Source organism: Oncorhynchus masou, unplaced genomic scaffold (assembly GCF_036934945.1).
Source record: "Oncorhynchus masou masou isolate Uvic2021 unplaced genomic scaffold, UVic_Omas_1.1 unplaced_scaffold_459, whole genome shotgun sequence".
Classification (NCBI taxonomy): Eukaryota; Metazoa; Chordata; class Actinopteri; order Salmoniformes; family Salmonidae; genus Oncorhynchus; species Oncorhynchus masou.
The window spans coordinates 443,753-462,258 of record NW_027010985.1 but is presented as its reverse complement, the minus strand read 5'-3'; the positions used below and the strand labels follow the sequence as shown (position 1 = coordinate 462,258).

Here is an 18,506-nt window from a genome sequence, read left to right as displayed (position 1 = left end):
CTAACTAATGGGGAGGGGCACATTACTGCTAACTAATGGGGAGGGGCACATTACTGCTAACTAATGGGGAGGGGCACATTACTGCTAACTAATGGGGAGGGGCACATTACTGCTAACTAATGGGGAGGGGCACATTACTGCTAACTAATGGGGAGGGGCACATTACTGCTAACTAATGGGGAGGGGCACATTACTGCTAACTAATGGGGAGGGGCACATTACTGCTAACTAATGGGAGGGGCACATTACTGCTAACTAATGGGATAACTAATGGGAGGGGCACATTACTGCTAACTAATGGGGAGGGGCACATTACTGCTAACTAATGGGGAGGGGCACATTACTGCTAACTAATGGGGGGATAATATGCACATTACTGCTAACTAATGGGGAGGGGCACATTACTGCTAACTAATGGGGGGGGGCACATTACTGCTAACTAATGGGGGGGCACATTACTGCTAACTAATGGGGGGGGGGGCACATTACTGCTAACTAATGGGGAGGGGCACATTACTGCTAACTAATGGGGAGGGGCACATTACTGCTAACTAATGGGGGGATAATATGCACATTACTGCTAACTAATGGGGGGGGGGGCACATTACTGCTAACTAATGGGGGGGGGGCACATTACTGCTAACTAATGGGGGGGGCACATTACTGCTAACTAATGGGGAGGGGCACATTACTGCTAACTAATGGGGAGGGGCACATTACTGCTAACTAATGGGGGGATAATATGCACATTACTGCTAACTAATGGGGGGATAATATGCACATTACTGTTAACTAATGGGGGGATAATATGCACATTACTGCTAACTAATGGGGAGATAATATGCACATTACTGCTAACTAATGGGGGATAATATGCACATTACTGCTAACTAATGGGGGATAATATGCACATTACTGCTAACTAATGGGGGATAATATGCACATTACTGCTAACTAATGGGATAATATGCACATTACTGCTAACTAATGGGGGGATAATATGCACATTACTGCTAACTAATGGGGAGATAATATGCACATTACTGTTAACTAATGGGGGGATAATATGCACATTACTGTTAACTAATGGGGAGATAATATGCACATTACTGCTAACTAATGGGGAGGGGCACATTACTGCTAACTAATGGGGAGATAATATGCACATTACTGCTAACTAATGGGGAGATAATATGCACATTACTGCTAACTAATGGGGGGATAATATGGACATTACTGCTAACTAATGGGGGGATAATATGCACATTACTGCTAACTAATGGAGGGGGGCACATTACTGCTAACTAATGGGGGGATAATATGCACATTACTGCTAACTAATGGGGGGATAATATGGACATTACTGCTAACTAATGGAGGGATAATATGGACATTACTGCTAACTAATGGGGGGAAAATATGCACATTACTGTTAACTAATGGGGGGATAATATGCACATTACTGTTAACTAATGGGGGGATAATATGCACATTACTGTTAACTAATGGGGGGATAATATGCACATTACTGTTAACTAATGGGGGGATAATATGCACATTACTGCTAACTAATGGGGGGATAATATGCACATTACTGCTAACTAATGGGGGGATAATATGGACATTACTGCTAACTAATGGAGGGATAATATGCACATTACTGCTAACTAATGGGGGGATAATATGGACATTACTGCTAACTAATGGGGAGGGGCACATTACTGTTAACTAATGGGGGGATAATATGCACATTACTGCTAACTAATGGGGGGATAATATGCACATTACTGTTAACTAATGGGGGGATAATATGCACATTACTGTTAACTAATGGGGGGATAATATGCACATTACTGTTAACTAATGGGGGGATAATATGCACATTACTGTTAACTAATGGGGGGATAATATGCACATTACTGCTAACTAATGGGGGGATAATATGCACATTACTGCTAACTAATGGGGGGATAATATGCACATTACTGCTAACTAATGGGGGGATAATATGCACATTACTGCTAACTAATGGGGGGATAATATGCACATTACTGTTAACTAATGGGGGGATAATATGGACATTACTGTTAACTAATGGGGGGATAATATGGACATTACTGTTAACTAATGGGGGGATAACATGCACATTACTGCTAACTAATGGAGGGATAATATGCACATTACTGCTAACTAATGGGGGATAATATGCACATTACTGCTAACTAATGGGGAGGGGCACATTACTGCTAACTAATGGGGGGATAATATGCACATTACTGCTAACTAATGGGGGATAATATGCACATTACTGCTAACTAATGGGGAGGGGCACATTACTGCTAACTAATGGGGGGATAATATGCACATTACTGCTAACTAATGGGGGATAATATGAACATTACTGCTAACTAATGGGGGGATATTTTGCACATTACTGCTAACTAATGGGGGGATAATATGCACATTACTGCTAACTAATGGGGAGGGGCACATTACTGCTAACTAATGGGGAGGGGCACATTACTGTTAACTAATGGGAGGGATAATATGGACATTACTGCTAACTAATGGGGGGATAATATGCACATTACTGTTAACTAATGGGGGGATAATATGCACATTACTGCTAACTAATGGGGGGATAATATGCACATTACTGTTAACTAATGGGGGGATAATATGCACATTACTGCTAACTAATGGGGAGGGGCACATTACTGCTAACTAATGGGGAGGGGCACATTACTGCTAACTAATGGGGGGATAATATGGACATTACTGCTAACTAATGGGGGGATAATATGCACATTACTGCTAACTAATGGGGAGGGGCACATTACTGCTAACTAATGGGGAGATAATATACACATTACTGCTAACTAATGGGGGATAATATGCACATTACTGCTAACTAATGGGGGGATAATATGCACATTACTGCTAACTAATGGGGAGGGGCACATTACTGCTAACTAATGGGGGGATAATATGCACATTACTGCTAACTAATGGGGGATAATATGCACATTACTGCTAACTAATGGGGAGGGGCACATTACTGTTAACTAATGGGAGGATAATATGCACATTACTGCTAACTAATGGGGGGATAATATGCACATTACTGTTAACTAATGGGGAGGGGCACATTACTGCTAACTAATGGGGAGGGGCACATTACTGCTAACTAATGGGGGGATAATATGCACATTACTGCTAACTAATGGGGGGATAATATGCACATTACTGCTAACTAATGGGGGGATAATATGCACATTACTGCTAACTAATGGGGAGATAATATGCACATTACTGCTAACTAATGGGGGGATAATATGCACATTACTGCTAACTAATGGGGGGATAATATGCACATTACTGCTAACTAATGGGGAGGGGCACATTACTGTTAACTAATGGGGGGGGCACATTACTGCTAACTAATGGGGAGATAATATGCACATTACTGCTAACTAATGGGGAGATAATATGGACATTACTGCTAACTAATGGGGGGATAATATGCACATTACTGCTAACTAATGGGGGGGATAATATGCCCATTACTGCTAACTAATGGGGAGATAATATACACATTACTGCTAACTAATGGGGGGATAATATGCACATTACTGCTAACTAATGGGGAGATAATATGGACATTACTGCTAACTAATGGGGGGGATAATATGCACATTACTGCTAACTAATGGGGGATAATATGGACATTACTGCTAACTAATGGGGGGGGCACATTACTGCTAACTAATGGGGGGGATAATATGCACATTACTGCTAACTAATGGGGAGATAATATGCACATTACTGCTAACTAATGGGGAGATAATATGGACATTACTGCTAACTAATGGGGGGATAATATGCACATTACTGCTAACTAATGGGGGGATAATATGCACATTACTGCTAACTAATGGGGGGATAATATGCACATTACTGCTAACTAATGGGGGGATAATATGCACATTACTGCTAACTAATGGGGGGATAATATGGACATTACTGTTAACTAATGGGGGGATAATATGCACATTACTGCTAACTAATGGGGGGATAATATGCACATTACTGTTAACTAATGGGGAGATAATATGGACATTACTGTTAACTAATGGGGAGATAATATGGACATTACTGTTAACTAATGGGGAGATAATATGCACATTACTGCTAACTAATGGGGGGATAATATGCACATTACTGCTAACTAATGGGGGATAATATACACATTACTGCTAACTAATGGGGGATAATATGCACATTACTGTTAACTAATGGGGGGATAATATGCACATTACTGCTAACTAATGGGGGGATAATATGCACATTACTGCTAACTAATGGGGGGATAATATGGACATTACTGTTAACTAATGGGGGGATAATATGCACATTACTGCTAACTAATGGGGGGATAATATGCACATTACTGCTAACTACTGGGGGATAATATGCACATTACTGCTAACTAATGGGGGGATAATATGCACATTACTGTTAACTAATGGGGAGGGGCACATTACTGCTAACTAATGGGGAGGGGCACATTACTGCTAACTAATGGGGGGATAATATGCACATTACTGCTAACTAATGGGGGGATAATATGCACATTACTGCTAACTAATGGGGGGGCACATTACTGCTAACTAATGGGGAGGGGCACATTACTGCTAACTAATGGGGGGATAATATGCACATTACTGCTAACTAATGGGGGGATAATATGCACATTACTGCTAACTAATGGGGGGATAATATGGACATTACTGTTAACTAATGGGGGGATAATATGCACATTACTGTTTACTAATGGGGGGATAATATGCACATTACTGCTAACTAATGGGGGGATAATATGCACATTACTGTTAACTAATGGGGAGGGGCACATTACTGCTAACTAATGGGGAGATAATATACACATTACTGCTAACTAATGGGGGGATAATATGCACATTACTGCTAACTAATGGGGGGGATAATATGCACATTACTGCTAACTAATGGGGAGGGGCACATTACTGCTAACTAATGGGGAGATAATATACACATTACTGCTAACTAATGGGGGGGATAACATGCACATTACTGCTAACTAATGGGGGGATAATATGGACATTACTGCTAACTAATGGGGGATAATATGCACATTACTGCTAACTAATGGGGGGATAATATGCACATTACTGCTAACTAATGGAGGGATAATATGCACATTACTGCTAACTAATGGGGGGGATAACATGCACATTACTGCTAACTAATGGGGGGATAATATGGACATTACTGCTAACTAATGGGGGGGATAACATGCACATTACTGCTAACTAATGGGGGGATAATATGGACATTACTGCTAACTAATGGGGGGATAATATGCACATTACTGTTAACTAATGGGGGGATAATATGGACATTACTGCTAACTAATGGGGGGATAATATGGACATTACTGCTAACTAATGGAGGGATAATATGGACATTACTGCTAACTAATGGGGGGATAATATGCACATTACTGTTAACTAATGGGGAGATAATATGGACATTACTGTTAACTAATGGGGAGATAATATGCACATTACTGCTAACTAATGGGGGGATAATATGCACATTACTGCTAACTAATGGGGGGATAATATGCACATTACTGCTAACTAATGGGGGGATAATATGCACATTACTGCTAACTAATGGGGGGATAATATGGACATTACTGCTAACTAATGGGGGGATAATATGCACATTACTGCTAACTAATGGGGGGATAATATGCACATTACTGCTAACTAATGGGGGGATAATATGCACATTACTGCTAACTAATGGGGGGATAATATGCACATTACTGCTAACTAATGGGGGGATAATATGCATATTACTGCTAACTAATGGGGGGATAATATGCACATTACTGCTAACTAATGGGGGGGCACATTACTGCTAACTAATGGGGGGTTAATATGCACATTACTGCTAACTAATGGGGGGATAATATGCACAGACGCAGGCCCCCAACACCCTTAAATCATGCTTTTATCATATTTGTGGTAATCAGATTCCAAGGTCAATTAGCTTCAGGACGTTATTTTTACCAAACTAGTTACACAGAAACAAATCCTCCCTCCAACACACCCCTGTACATACCAGCATACCGTCCTTTCCCCCAACTAAATCCTCCCTCCAACACACCCCTGTACATACCAACATACCGTCCTTTCCCCCAACTAAATCCTCCCTCCAACACACCCCTGTACATACCAGCATACCGTCCTTTCCCCCAACTAAATCCTCCCTCCAACACACCCCTGTACATACCAGCATACCGTCCTTCCCCCAACTAAATCCTCCCTCCAACACACCCCTGTACATACCAGCATACCGTCCTTTCCCCAACTAAATCCTCCCTCCAACACACCCCTGTACATACCAGCATACCGTCCTTTCCCCCAACTAAATCCTCCCTCCAACACCCCCTGTACATACCAACATACCGTCCTTTCCCCCAACTAAATCCTCCCTCCAACACACCCCTGTACATACCAGCATACCGTCCTTTCCCCCAACTAAATCCTCCCTCCAACACCCCCTGTACATACCAACATACCGTCCTTTCCCCCAACTAAATCCTCCCTCCAACACACCCCTGTACATACCAGCATACCGTCCTTTCCCCCAACTAAATCCTCCCTCCAACACACCCCTGTACATACCAGCATACCGTCCTTTCCCCCAACTAAATCCTCCCTCCAACACACCCCTGTACATACCAGCATACCGTCCTTTCCCCCAACTAAATCCTCCCTCCAACACACCCCTGTACATACCAGCATACCGTCCTTTCCCCCAACTAAATCCTCCCTCCAACACACCCCTGTACATACCAGCATACCGTCCTTTCCCCCAACTAAATCCTCCCTCCAACACACCCCTGTACATACCAGCATACCGTCCTTTCCCCCAACTAAATCCTCCCTCCAACACACCCCTGTACATACCAGCATACCGTCCTTTCCCCCAACTAAATCCTCCCTCCAACACACCCCTGTACATACCAGCATACCGTCCTTTCCCCCAACTAAATCCTCCCTCCAACACACCCCTGTACATACCAGCATACCGTCCTTTCCCCCAACTAAATCCTCCCTCCAACACACCCCTGTACATACCAGCATACCGTCCTTTCCCCCAACTAAATCCTCCCTCCAACACACCCCTGTACATACCAGCATACCGTCCTTTCCCCCAACTAAATCCTCCCTCCAACACACCCCTGTACATACCAGCATACCGTCCTTTCCCCCAACTAAATCCTCCCTCCAACACACCCCTGTACATACCAGCATACCGTCCTTTCCCCCAACTAAATCCTCCCTCCAACACCCCCTGTACATACCAGCATACCGTCCTTTCCCCCAACTAAATCCTCCCTCCAACACCCCCTGTACATACCAGCATACCGTCCTTTCCCCCAACTAAATCCTCCCTCCAACACACCCCTGTACATACCAGCATACCGTCCTTTCCCCCAACTAAATCCTCCCTCCAACACACCCCTGTACATACCAGCATACCGTCCTTTCCCCCAACTAAATCCTCCCTCCAACACACCCCTGTACATACCAGCATACCGTCCTTTCCCCCAACTAAATCCTCCCTCCAACACACCCCTGTACATACCAGCATACCGTCCTTTCCCCCAACTAAATCCTCCCTCCAACACACCCCTGTACATACCAGCATACCGTCCTTTCCCCCATCTAAATCCTCCCTCCAACACACCCCTGTACATACCAGCATACCGTCCTTTCCCCCAACTAAATCCTCCCTCCAACACACCCCTGTACATACCAGCATACCGTCCTTTCCCCCATCTAAATCCTCCCTCCAACACACCCCTGTACATACCAGCATACCGTCCTTTACCCCAACTAAATCCTCCCTCCAACACACCCCTGTACATACCAGCATACCGTCCTTTCCCCCAACTAAATATTCACAATGTTTGTGAGTTATATTACACAATTCTAGGATGTTAGCCCATCCATAAAGATAAGACATTAAACTGGAGATGCAAACCTGTGACTTCACTCTTTCCCATGAGCGTTAGTATTTATATCTTTAAGACAGATCGCTCGCCGCTGTTAATACACACAGGATGTGGCAGTCGCGGCATATTTGTTTTGAGAAGTAATGTTTAGCAAGGACTACTTTCTGTCTTGAGAGGAATATGTCGTGTTTGTCTTTGTGTGGGCCTCCCCTTCTCTCTTTGTTGTCGCTCTGTTTTGCTTTCCTGTATCTCCTATAGTACCGAACACAGCAGACATATGGAGTATTCTGAACAGACACACACACAGAATACGAACTAAATCATGTTTAAATCTGAGATCATTTCTGTTCCTTAATGATATTAGCAGTTCACTCCCATCTTTAACCCGGTTTAACATTCAACTGTCTTATCCTTCATTTACCTCAATGACCGGTGTTGTCCAGCTGTCGCTTTAGCAACAAAATGCGAGCAACCAAAACAGATGTCTTAGATTGTTAACGTGGAAACTATATTTCGTCTCCGATGTTTATTGGAATGAAAAAACAAAACATTTGCACAATGACCACTTGTTGTTTCAAATACATCATTACAGTTGACGGTGAGCAAGTTATCACACTTTTTAAAACATTTTTATACATTTGCATTGACATTAAATCAGTCAAACATGGTATCAATAACAAGATGAAACATGCTGAAATAAGCCCTGTATGATTCCCCACATGACAGTGTCTCCCTTGCGAGCAGTCTGGCCATCCAGGACCACAACAGGCTGAGGAGCGCCCATCGTTGGCAGCCAACCCATCGACCGTGTAGCGAGATGATCAATCATTGAAAACACAAACTATTCACTTACTGCTGCAAATACAACAACCGTGTTTGTTGAGTTGCATCTTCAGTTCCGTATGTCCATCGTCTATACATTTTGGGGAAAACATGTTTACTCAAGCTATCGAGTTGTGTTTTTTCAACAGAAAGCTAATTGAGCTGCAGCTACCAAACGTGGCTAACGTCATCTTTACCAGTAATGTCTAACATATCTGGACAGTACCTGATTAAACAGTAATTGGTTAGTTATACTTATGTCGGGTGGTGAACAGAGCTTCAGCAGTTGGATTGGATTCGAGTTGTCTCAGGCACTGATGTCAGTGTAAGAGTCGTCACTACAGTCCTCGGCTCGATTCCAGGCTGTAATCACATCCGGCCGTGATTGGGAGTCCTACAATTGACCCAGCGTCGTTCGGGTTTGGCTGTCATTGTAAATAAGAATTTGTTTCTAACTGACATACCTTGAGAAATAAATAATAATAAAAACATGTAATTGACTGTACTGTCAAAACCCTGCTCATAAGATGTGTTAGGTTGTTAATGAAGCTGCACTGCTAGCTAGACGGGGTACTCCCTGACGTTAGTTAGTTTAACGTTATAGCTAGACTGGGTACTCCCTGACGTTAGTTAGTTTAACGTTATAGCTAGACTGGGTACTCCCTGACGTTAGTTAGTTTAACGTTATAGCTAGACTGGGTACTCCCTGACGTTAGTTAGTTTAACGTTATAGCTAGACTGGGTACTCCCTGACGTTAGTTAGTTTAACGTTATAGCTAGACTGGGTACTCCCTGACGTTAGTTAAACGTTATAGCTCGACGGGGTACTACCTAATGTTAGTTAGTTTAACGTTATAGCTAGACGGGGTACTCCCTCACGTTAGTTAGTTTAACGTTATAGCTAGACTGGGTACTCCCTGACGTTAGTTAGTTTAACGTTATAGCTAGACTGGGTAGTCCCTCACGTTAGTTAGTTTTAACGTTATCTGTCAGCGCAGCTTTTGAATCAACATGTTGAATTGTAAATGACTCGAATCTGGTTTACTGTGAGGTCAATAACTCTGAATAACATCATCATTGTGGCCTATATTAATAACACGCTGACAAAGTGGACCTCGCTCTTGTTCTCTTTCTCCTTTTTTTCGGCCACAGAACAATAGATATTGTTATAGATATTTCAGTGGTTTTTAGAAGTGAAGCATCTGCTTGGCGTTTCCATGTGGGACTGAGAGGAAGCCCACTGGAGGGAAATGGATTTGGGCCAAAATTTTCAATAAAGTTTTATGTTCCAAAAACTAGAATATCTTATGAACAAATTAGACTAAGGTTTGTAGACTTTAACATTTGCAAAACTTTATTTTTTTAAATTTTTAATCGCGTTGTTTTCGGAGTGTAAAGGCGAATTAATTTATTGCACATGCGCACTTCACAGAGGAGGCGTTCTCTAACAGAAATATGCAGATGATAATAGAACGAGCCAATAGGATCTCGCTAAGTCGTGCTTGGTTCTGCCCAACGTGGCTCATTTGTTTTAGGCGAATCAAAAATTACTTTGAGAAACCACTATGACTCGTGCCTCCGAAAGTGCCACCGTACACAGAAATGGTGGTTTTAGGCATCACTGAAGAGGCAGGCCAGGACAGGGCTCATGATGGGAGAGTTCGTTGCAGTGTGTAATGCAGTGGAGCCGAGCTCGTTTTACACCAAGACTCGGGGCTAAATCCCCGAAAGCCCAGGTCTGATGATGTCATTGGGCTGAAGCAAGCCTGTCACCCAGCCTAAGATAATGCAATATAGTCCTAATAATGTAGTCCAGACAGGGCTGAAGCAAGCCTGTCACCCAGCCTAAGATAATGCAATATAGTCCTAATAATGTAGTCCAGACAGGTCTGAAGCAAGCCTGTCACCCAGCCTAAGATAATGCAATATAGTCCTAATAATGTAGTCCAGACAGGTCTGAAGCAAGCCTGTCACCCAGCCTAAGATAATGCAATATAGTCCTAATAATGTAGTCCAGACAGGGCTGAAGCAAGCCTGTCACCCAGCCTAAGATAATGCAATATAGTCCTAATAATGTAGTCCAGACAGCGCTGAAGCAAGACGGTCACCCAGTCTAAGATAATGCCTATAGCTATAATAATGCAGTCCAGACAGGGCTGAAGCAAGACTGTCACCCAGTCTAAGATAATGCCTATGGCTATAATAATGTAGTCCAGACAGGGCTGAAGCAAGCCTGTCACCCAGCCTAAGATAATGCAATATAGTCCTAATAATGTAGTCCAGACAGCGCTGAAGCAAGCCTGTCACCCAGCCTAAGATAATGCAATATAGTCCTAATAATGTAGTCCAGACAGCGCTGAAGCAAGACTGTCACCCAGCCTAAGATAATGCAATATAGTCCTAATAATGTAGTCCAGACAGCGCTGAAGCAAGACTGTCACCCAGTCTAAGATAATGCCTATAGCTATAATAATGCAGTCCATGTAGTCCACACAGGGCTGAAGTAAGCCTGTAACGTCTGAGTTCGTTGGCCAGCAGTCACAGTGGATCTCTACAGTCTGCTAGTAAAACTGCAAGGTCCCTAACAGGGCTGTGGAGCACTAGATCTGTGAATCTCCCATATGTACGGTCCCTAACAGGGCTTTTTAAGGCACTAGATCTGTGAATCTCCCATATGTACAGTCCCTAACAGGGCTTTTTAGGGCACTCGATCTGTGAATCTCCCATATGTACTGTCCCTAACAGGGCTTTTTAGGGCACTAGATCTGTGAATCTCCCATATGTACGGTCCCTAACAGGGCTTTTTAGGGCACTAGATCTGTGAATCTCCCATATGTACGGTCCCTAACAGGGCTTTTTAGGGCACTAGATCTGTGAATCTTCCATATGTACATGGTCCCTAACAGGGCTTTTTAGGGCACTAGATCTGTGAATCCTCCCTCCTTAGGGTCCGTCTACTCCTGGAGTCAGAATAGTCATAATTGAAGACTCTCTCGATGGTGGAGGGGAGCGAGGCGCGGACGGTTCGCCCCAGGCCTCGGGCGGCGAACACATAGAGGACAGGATTCAGGGAGCTCTTCAGGTACACCAGGAACAGAGAGACGTATGCCCCCGTGAACGACGCCCGGTACAGCCCCGCCCGGTCAGGCCGCCCTGCAGCCAGCGCCCGCAGGAAGCGACAGGTAAAGTAGGGGACCCAGCAGGACAGGAAGAGGAGCATGGTGAGGAAGAGGACCCGGTACAGCCTGGCCATCTGTCTCGCAGTCGCCGAAAAGGAAGAAGAGGAGGATGGAGAGGTTGGTCCGGAGACTCCTGCCTGCCTGGCGGTCCACAGCACGGCTACGTTACTCACCAGGAACACCGTTAACGGCATGAGGAACCCGGCGACCGTCTCGGTCACAAACAGCCCCGTGCTGTACCCCAGGCTCTCCAGACACTGGGTAGTACCGTTGAGCTCCAGCAGGTCGGCAGTGTGGAGGTAAGGGGTAGCCAGGGCAGCAGCCAGCCCCCAGAGGAGACCACACACCAGGGGAACTGCCCAGCGAGGACGCTTCAGACTGGACCAGACCGGCCTGAGGAGACACAGACATCTCTCCACAGCCACGGCACACAGCAGGAAGGCTGCGGCGTATAGTCCCAGGCCTCTAAGGAACACCACCAGGCGACAGGCCAGTTTCCCCACGGGCCAGCTACAGCTGTGGGCCAGGTACGCCAGCATCAGAGGGGTGCGGAGGAGGAGGACCAGGTCAGCCAGCGCCAGGTTCACTACGTAGACACGGAAGCTGCTGGCGCCGCGCGTCTCCCCTTGGCCCAAGCTGCCACGCCTCGTCAGGCGGCCACGCCCACGCCAGGCCAACGCATACACCACGAGGCTGTTCAAGGACACGCCCACCTGGGGACAGAGAAGAGGAAGTGATGTCATAAATCAGAAGACACTGCAGGAACCTCAAGATCTGGAGTTATGCCAAGTGGGAATGGTTTTGTTCCAGCCCAACACTAACCCCCCTGTTTCAACATGGTTTTGTTCCAGCCCAACACTAACCCCCTGATTCAACATGGTTTTGTTCCAGCCCAACACTAACCCCCTGATTCAACATGGTTTTGTTCCAGCCCAACACTAACCCCCCTGATTCAACATGGTTTTGTTCCAGCCCAACTCTAACCCCCTGATTCAACATGGTTTTGTTCCAGCCCAACACTAACCCCCCTGATTCAACATGGTTTTGTTCCAGCCCAACACTACCCCTCCTGATTCAACATGGTTTTGTTCCAGCCCAACACTAACCCCCTGATTCAACATGGTTTTGTTCCAGCCCAACACTAACCCTCCTGATTCAACATGGTTTTGTTCCAGCCCAACACTAACCCTCCTGATTCAACATGGTTTTGTTCCAGCCCAACACTAACCCTCCTGATTCAACATGGTCTTGTTCCAGCCCAACACTAACCCCCCTGATTCAACATGGTCTTGTTCCAGCCCAACACTAACCCTCCTGATTCAACATGGTTTTGTTCCAGCCCAACTCTAACCCCCCTGATTCAATATGGTTTTGTTCCAGCCCAACACTAACCCCCTGATTCAACATGGTTTTGTTCCAGCCCAACACTAACCCCCCTGATTCAACATGGTTTTGTTCCAGCCCAACACTAACGCCCTGATTCAACATGGTTTTATTCCAGCCCAACACTAACCCCCTGATTCAACATGGTTTTGTTCCAGCCCAACACTAACCCCCTGATTCAACATGGTTTTGTTCCAGCCCAACACTAACCCCCCTGATTCAACATGGTTTTGTTCCAGCCCAACACTAACCCCCCTGATTCAACATGGTTTTGTTCCAGCCCAACACTAACCCCCCTGATTCAACATGGTTTTGTTCCAGCCCAACACTAACCCCCCTGATTCAACATGGTTTTGTTCCAGCCCAACACTAACCCCCCTGATTCAACATGGTTTTGTTCCAGCCCAACACTAACCCCCTGATTCAACATGGTTTTGTTCCAGCCCAACACTACCCCCCCTGATTCAACATGGTCTTGTTCCAGCCCAACACTAACCCACTGATTCAACATGGTCTTGTTCCATCCCAACACTACCCCCCCTGATTCAACATGGCATGGTCTTGTTCCAGCCCAACACTAACCCCCTGTTTCAACATGGTTTTGTTCCAGCCCAACTCTAACCCCCTGATTCAACATGGTCTTGTTCCAGCCCAACACTAACCCCCCTGTTTCAACATGGTTTTGTTCCAGCCCAACTCTAACCCCCCTGATTCAACATGGTTTTGTTCCAGCCCAACACGAACCCCCTGATTCAACATGGTTTTGTTTCAGCCCAACACTAACCCCCGGATTCAACATGGTTTTGTTCCAGCCCAACACGAACCCCCCTGATTCAACATGGTCTTGTTCCATCCCAACACTACCCCCTCTGATTCAACATGGTTTTGTTCCAGCCCAACACTAACCCCCTGATTCAACATGGTTTTGTTCCAGCCCAACACTAACCCCCCTGATTCAACATGGTTTTGTTCCAGCCCAACACTAACCCCCTGATTCAACATTGCATGGTTTTGTTCCAGCCCAACACTAACCCCCCTGATTCAACATTGCATGGTTTTGTTCCAGCCCAACACTAACCCCCCTGATTCAGCATGGCATGGTCTCGATTAAAGCCGATTGAATCAGGTGCGCTGGAACGAAACACCTGCACAGCAGTACCTGTATTGATGTCGACTGACCTATAATGATTCTCCAGACTAGAGACTCACCAGGAAGATGAGCACGGTGATGACCATCTGAGTGATGCGGCCTGTCTCTGCCTGCCAGGTATTACTACAGCCCAGTCCTGTACTGGGTCCTGCTGGGCTGGGAGACGGCTGGGTCAGGAACCACTGGCTGCTGTTCACAAGGTTCATAGTGGCTCAGATAGGAAGATATAGCCCTGGAGCTGCAGGGAGGAGACCTGTGGAGACAGACAGTATGGTATGTTAGTGTGGAGACAGACAGTATGGAGATATATGTTGGTGTGGAGACAGACAGTATGGAGATATATGTTAGTGTGGAGACTGACAGTATGGAGATATATGTTAGTGTGGAGACTGACAGTATGGAGATGTATGTTAGTGTGGAGACAGACAGTATGGAGATGTATGTTAGTGTGGAGACAGACAGTATGGAGATATATGTTAGTGTGGAGACAGACTAGCTAGACCACAGTGAGGAGACCTGTGGAGACAGACAGTATAGAGATATATGTTAATGTGGAGACAGACAGTATGGAGATATATGTTAGTGTGGAGACAGACAGTATGGAGATATATGTTAGTGTGGAGACAGACTAGCTAGACCACAGTGAGGAGACCTGTGGAGACAGACAGTATAGAGATATATGTTAATGTGGAGACAGACAGTATGGAGATATATGTTAGTGTGGAGACAGACAGTATGGAGATATATGTTAGTGTGGAGACAGACTAGCTAGACCACAGTGAGGAGACCTGTGGAGACAGACAGTATGGAGATATATGTTAATGTGGAGACAGACAGTATGGAGATATATGTTAGTGTGGAGACAGACTAGCTAGACCACAGTGAGGAGACCTGTGGAGACAGACAGTATAGAGATATATGTTAATGTGGAGACAGACAGTATGGAGATATATGTTAGTGTGGAGACAGACAGTATGGAGATATATGTTAGTGTGGAGACAGACTAGCTAGACCACAGTGAGGAGACCTGTGGAGACAGACAGTATGGAAATATATGTTAGTGTGGAGACAGACAAGCTAGACCACAGTGAGGAGACAGACTAGCTAGACCACAGTGAGGAGACAGACTAGCTAGACTACAGTGAGGAGACAGACTAGCTAGACTACAGTGAGGAGACAGACTAGCTAGACTACAGTGAGGAGACAGACTAGCTAGACTACAGTGAGGAGACAGACTGGCTAGACCACAGTGAGGAGACAGACTAGCTAGACTACAGTGAGGAGACAGACTAGCTAGACTACAGTGAGGAGACAGACTAGCTAGACTACAGTGAGGAGACAGACTGGCTAGACTACAGTGAGGAGACAGACTAGCTAGACTACAGTGAGGAGACAGACTGGCTAGACCACAGTGAGGAGACAGACTGGCTAGACTACAGTGAGGAGACAGACTAGCTAGACTACAGTGAGGAGACAGACTAGCTAGACTACAGTGAGGAGACAGACTAGCTAGACTACAGTGAGGAGACAGACTAGCTAGACTAAAGTGAGGAGACAGACTTGCTAGACTACAGTGAGGAGATAGACTAGCTAGACTACAGTGAGGAGACAGACTAGCTAGACTAAAGTGAGGAGACAAACTGGCTAGACTACAGTGAGGAGACAGACTAGCTAGACTACAGTGAGGAGACAGACTAGCTAGACTAAAGTGAGGAGACAGATAAGCTAGACTAAAGTGAGGAGACAGAATAGCTAGACTACAGTGAGGAGACAGACTAGCTAGACTACAGTGAGGAGACAGACTAGCTAGACTACAGTGAGGAGACAGACTAGCTAGACTACAGTGAGGAGACAGACTAGCTAGACTACAGTGAGGAGACAGACTAGCTAGACCACAGTGAGGAGACAGACTAGCTAGACTACAGTGAGGAGACACACTAGCTAGACCACAGTGAGGAGACACACTAGCTAGACTACAGTGAGGAGACAGACTAGCTAGACTACAGTGAGGAGACAGACTGGCTAGACTATAGTGAGGAGACAGACTAGCTAGACCACAGTGAGGAGACAGACTGGCTAGACTACAGTGAGGAGACAGACTGGCTAGACCACAGTGAGGAGACAGACTGGCTAGACCACAGTGAGGAGACAGACTGGCTAGACTACAGTGAGGAGACAGACTAGCTAGACTACAGTGAGGAGACAGACTATCTAGACTACAGTGAGGAGACAGACTGGCTAGACTACAGTGAGGAGACAGACTGGCTAGACTACAGTAAGGAGACAGACTAGCTAGACTAAAGTGAGGAGACAGAATAGCTAGACTACAGTGAGGAGACAGACTAGCTAGACTACAGTGAGGAGACAGACTAGCTAGACCACAGTGAGGAGACAGACTGGCTAGACTACAGTGAGGAGACAGACTGGCTAGACTACAGTGAGGAGACAGACTAGCTAGACCACAGTGAGGAGACAGACTAGCTAGACCACAGTGAGGAGACAGACTAGCTAGACTACAGTGAGGAGACAGACTAGCTACACTACTATTTATCTCACCCCGTCACTGTTCTGTGAGACTGGTTTTACTACCTCATCGTGTCCATCTGGGTCTGGGTGACCTATCCTTCTGTTAATGTGTTGAAACGTACAGGCTTTAATCTGGGTCTGGGTGACCTATCCTTCTGTTAATGTGTTGAAACGTACAGGCTTTAATCTGGGTCTGGGTGACCTATCCTTCTGTTAATGTGTTGAAACGTACAGGCTTTAATCTGGGTCTGGGTGACCTATCCCTCTGTTAATGTGTTGAAACGTACAGGCTTTAATCTGGGTCTGGGTGACCTATCCTTCTGTTAATGTGTTGAAACGTACAGGCTTTAATCTGGGTCTGGGTGACCTATCCTTCTGTTAATGTGTTGAAACGTACAGGCTTTAATCTGGGTCTGGGTGACCTATCCTTCTGGTAATGTGTTGAAACGTACAGGCTTTAATCTGGGTCTGGGTGACCTATCCTTCTGTTAATGTGTTGAAACGTACAGGCTTTAATCTGGGTCTGGGTGACCTATCCTTCTGTTAATGTGTTGAAACGTACAGGCTTTAATCTGGGTCTGGGTGACCTATCCCTCTGGTAATGTGTTGAAACGTACAGGCTTTAATCTGGGTCTGGGTGACCTATCCTTCTGTTAATGTGTTGAAACGTACAGGCTTTAATCTGGGTCTGGGTGACCTATCCTTCTGTTAATGTGTTGAAACGTACAGGCTTTAATCTGGGTCTGGGTGACCTATCCTTCTGTTAATGTGTTGAAACGTACAGGCTTTAATCTGGGTCTGGGTGACCTATCCTTCTGTTAATGTGTTGAAACGTACAGGCTTTAATCTGGGTCTGGGTGACCTATCCTTCTGTTAATGTGTTGAAACGTACAGGCTTTAATCTGGGTCTGGGTGACCTATCCCTCTGTTAATGTGTTGAAACGTACAGGCTTTAATCTGGGTCTGGGTGACCTATCCTTCTGTTAATGTGTTGAAACGTACAGGCTTTAATCTGGGTCTGGGTGACCTATCCCTCTGTTAATGTGTTGAAACGTACAGGCTTTAATCTGGGTCTGGGTGACCTATCCTTCTGGTAATGTGTTGAAACGTACAGGCTTTAATCTGGGTCTGGGTGACCTATCCTTCTGTTAATGTGTTGAAACGTACAGGCTTTAATCTGGGTCTGGGTGACCTATCCTTCTGTTAATGTGTTGAAACGTACAGGCTTTAATCTGGGTCTGGGTGACCTATCCTTCTGTTAATGTGTTGAAACGTACAGGCTTTAATCTGGGTCTGGGTGACCTATCCTTCTGTTAATGTGTTGAAACGTACAGGCTTTAATCTGGGTCTGGGTGACCTATCCTTCTGTTAA

The 18,506-nt window shown here is 45.3% G+C and overlaps 1 protein-coding gene across 1 annotated transcript in view; it reads right to left on the bottom strand.

Annotated features, from left to right (window-relative positions):
• Positions 1–8,560: 8,560 nt before the first annotated feature.
• Positions 8,561–18,506, bottom strand: part of LOC135535199 (C5a anaphylatoxin chemotactic receptor 1-like) — a 12,982-nt gene continuing 3,036 nt past the window's right edge. Inside the window, exons 2-3 of the mRNA XM_064961904.1 lie at positions 14,668–14,861; positions 8,561–12,788 (exon numbers count right to left, since the gene is read on the bottom strand). Coding sequence (XP_064817976.1) covers positions 11,817–12,788; positions 14,668–14,814 — 1,119 coding nt within the window. The 5' untranslated portion in view covers positions 14,815–14,861 and the 3' untranslated portion in view covers positions 8,561–11,816. The remainder of the gene's footprint in view (positions 12,789–14,667; positions 14,862–18,506) is intronic.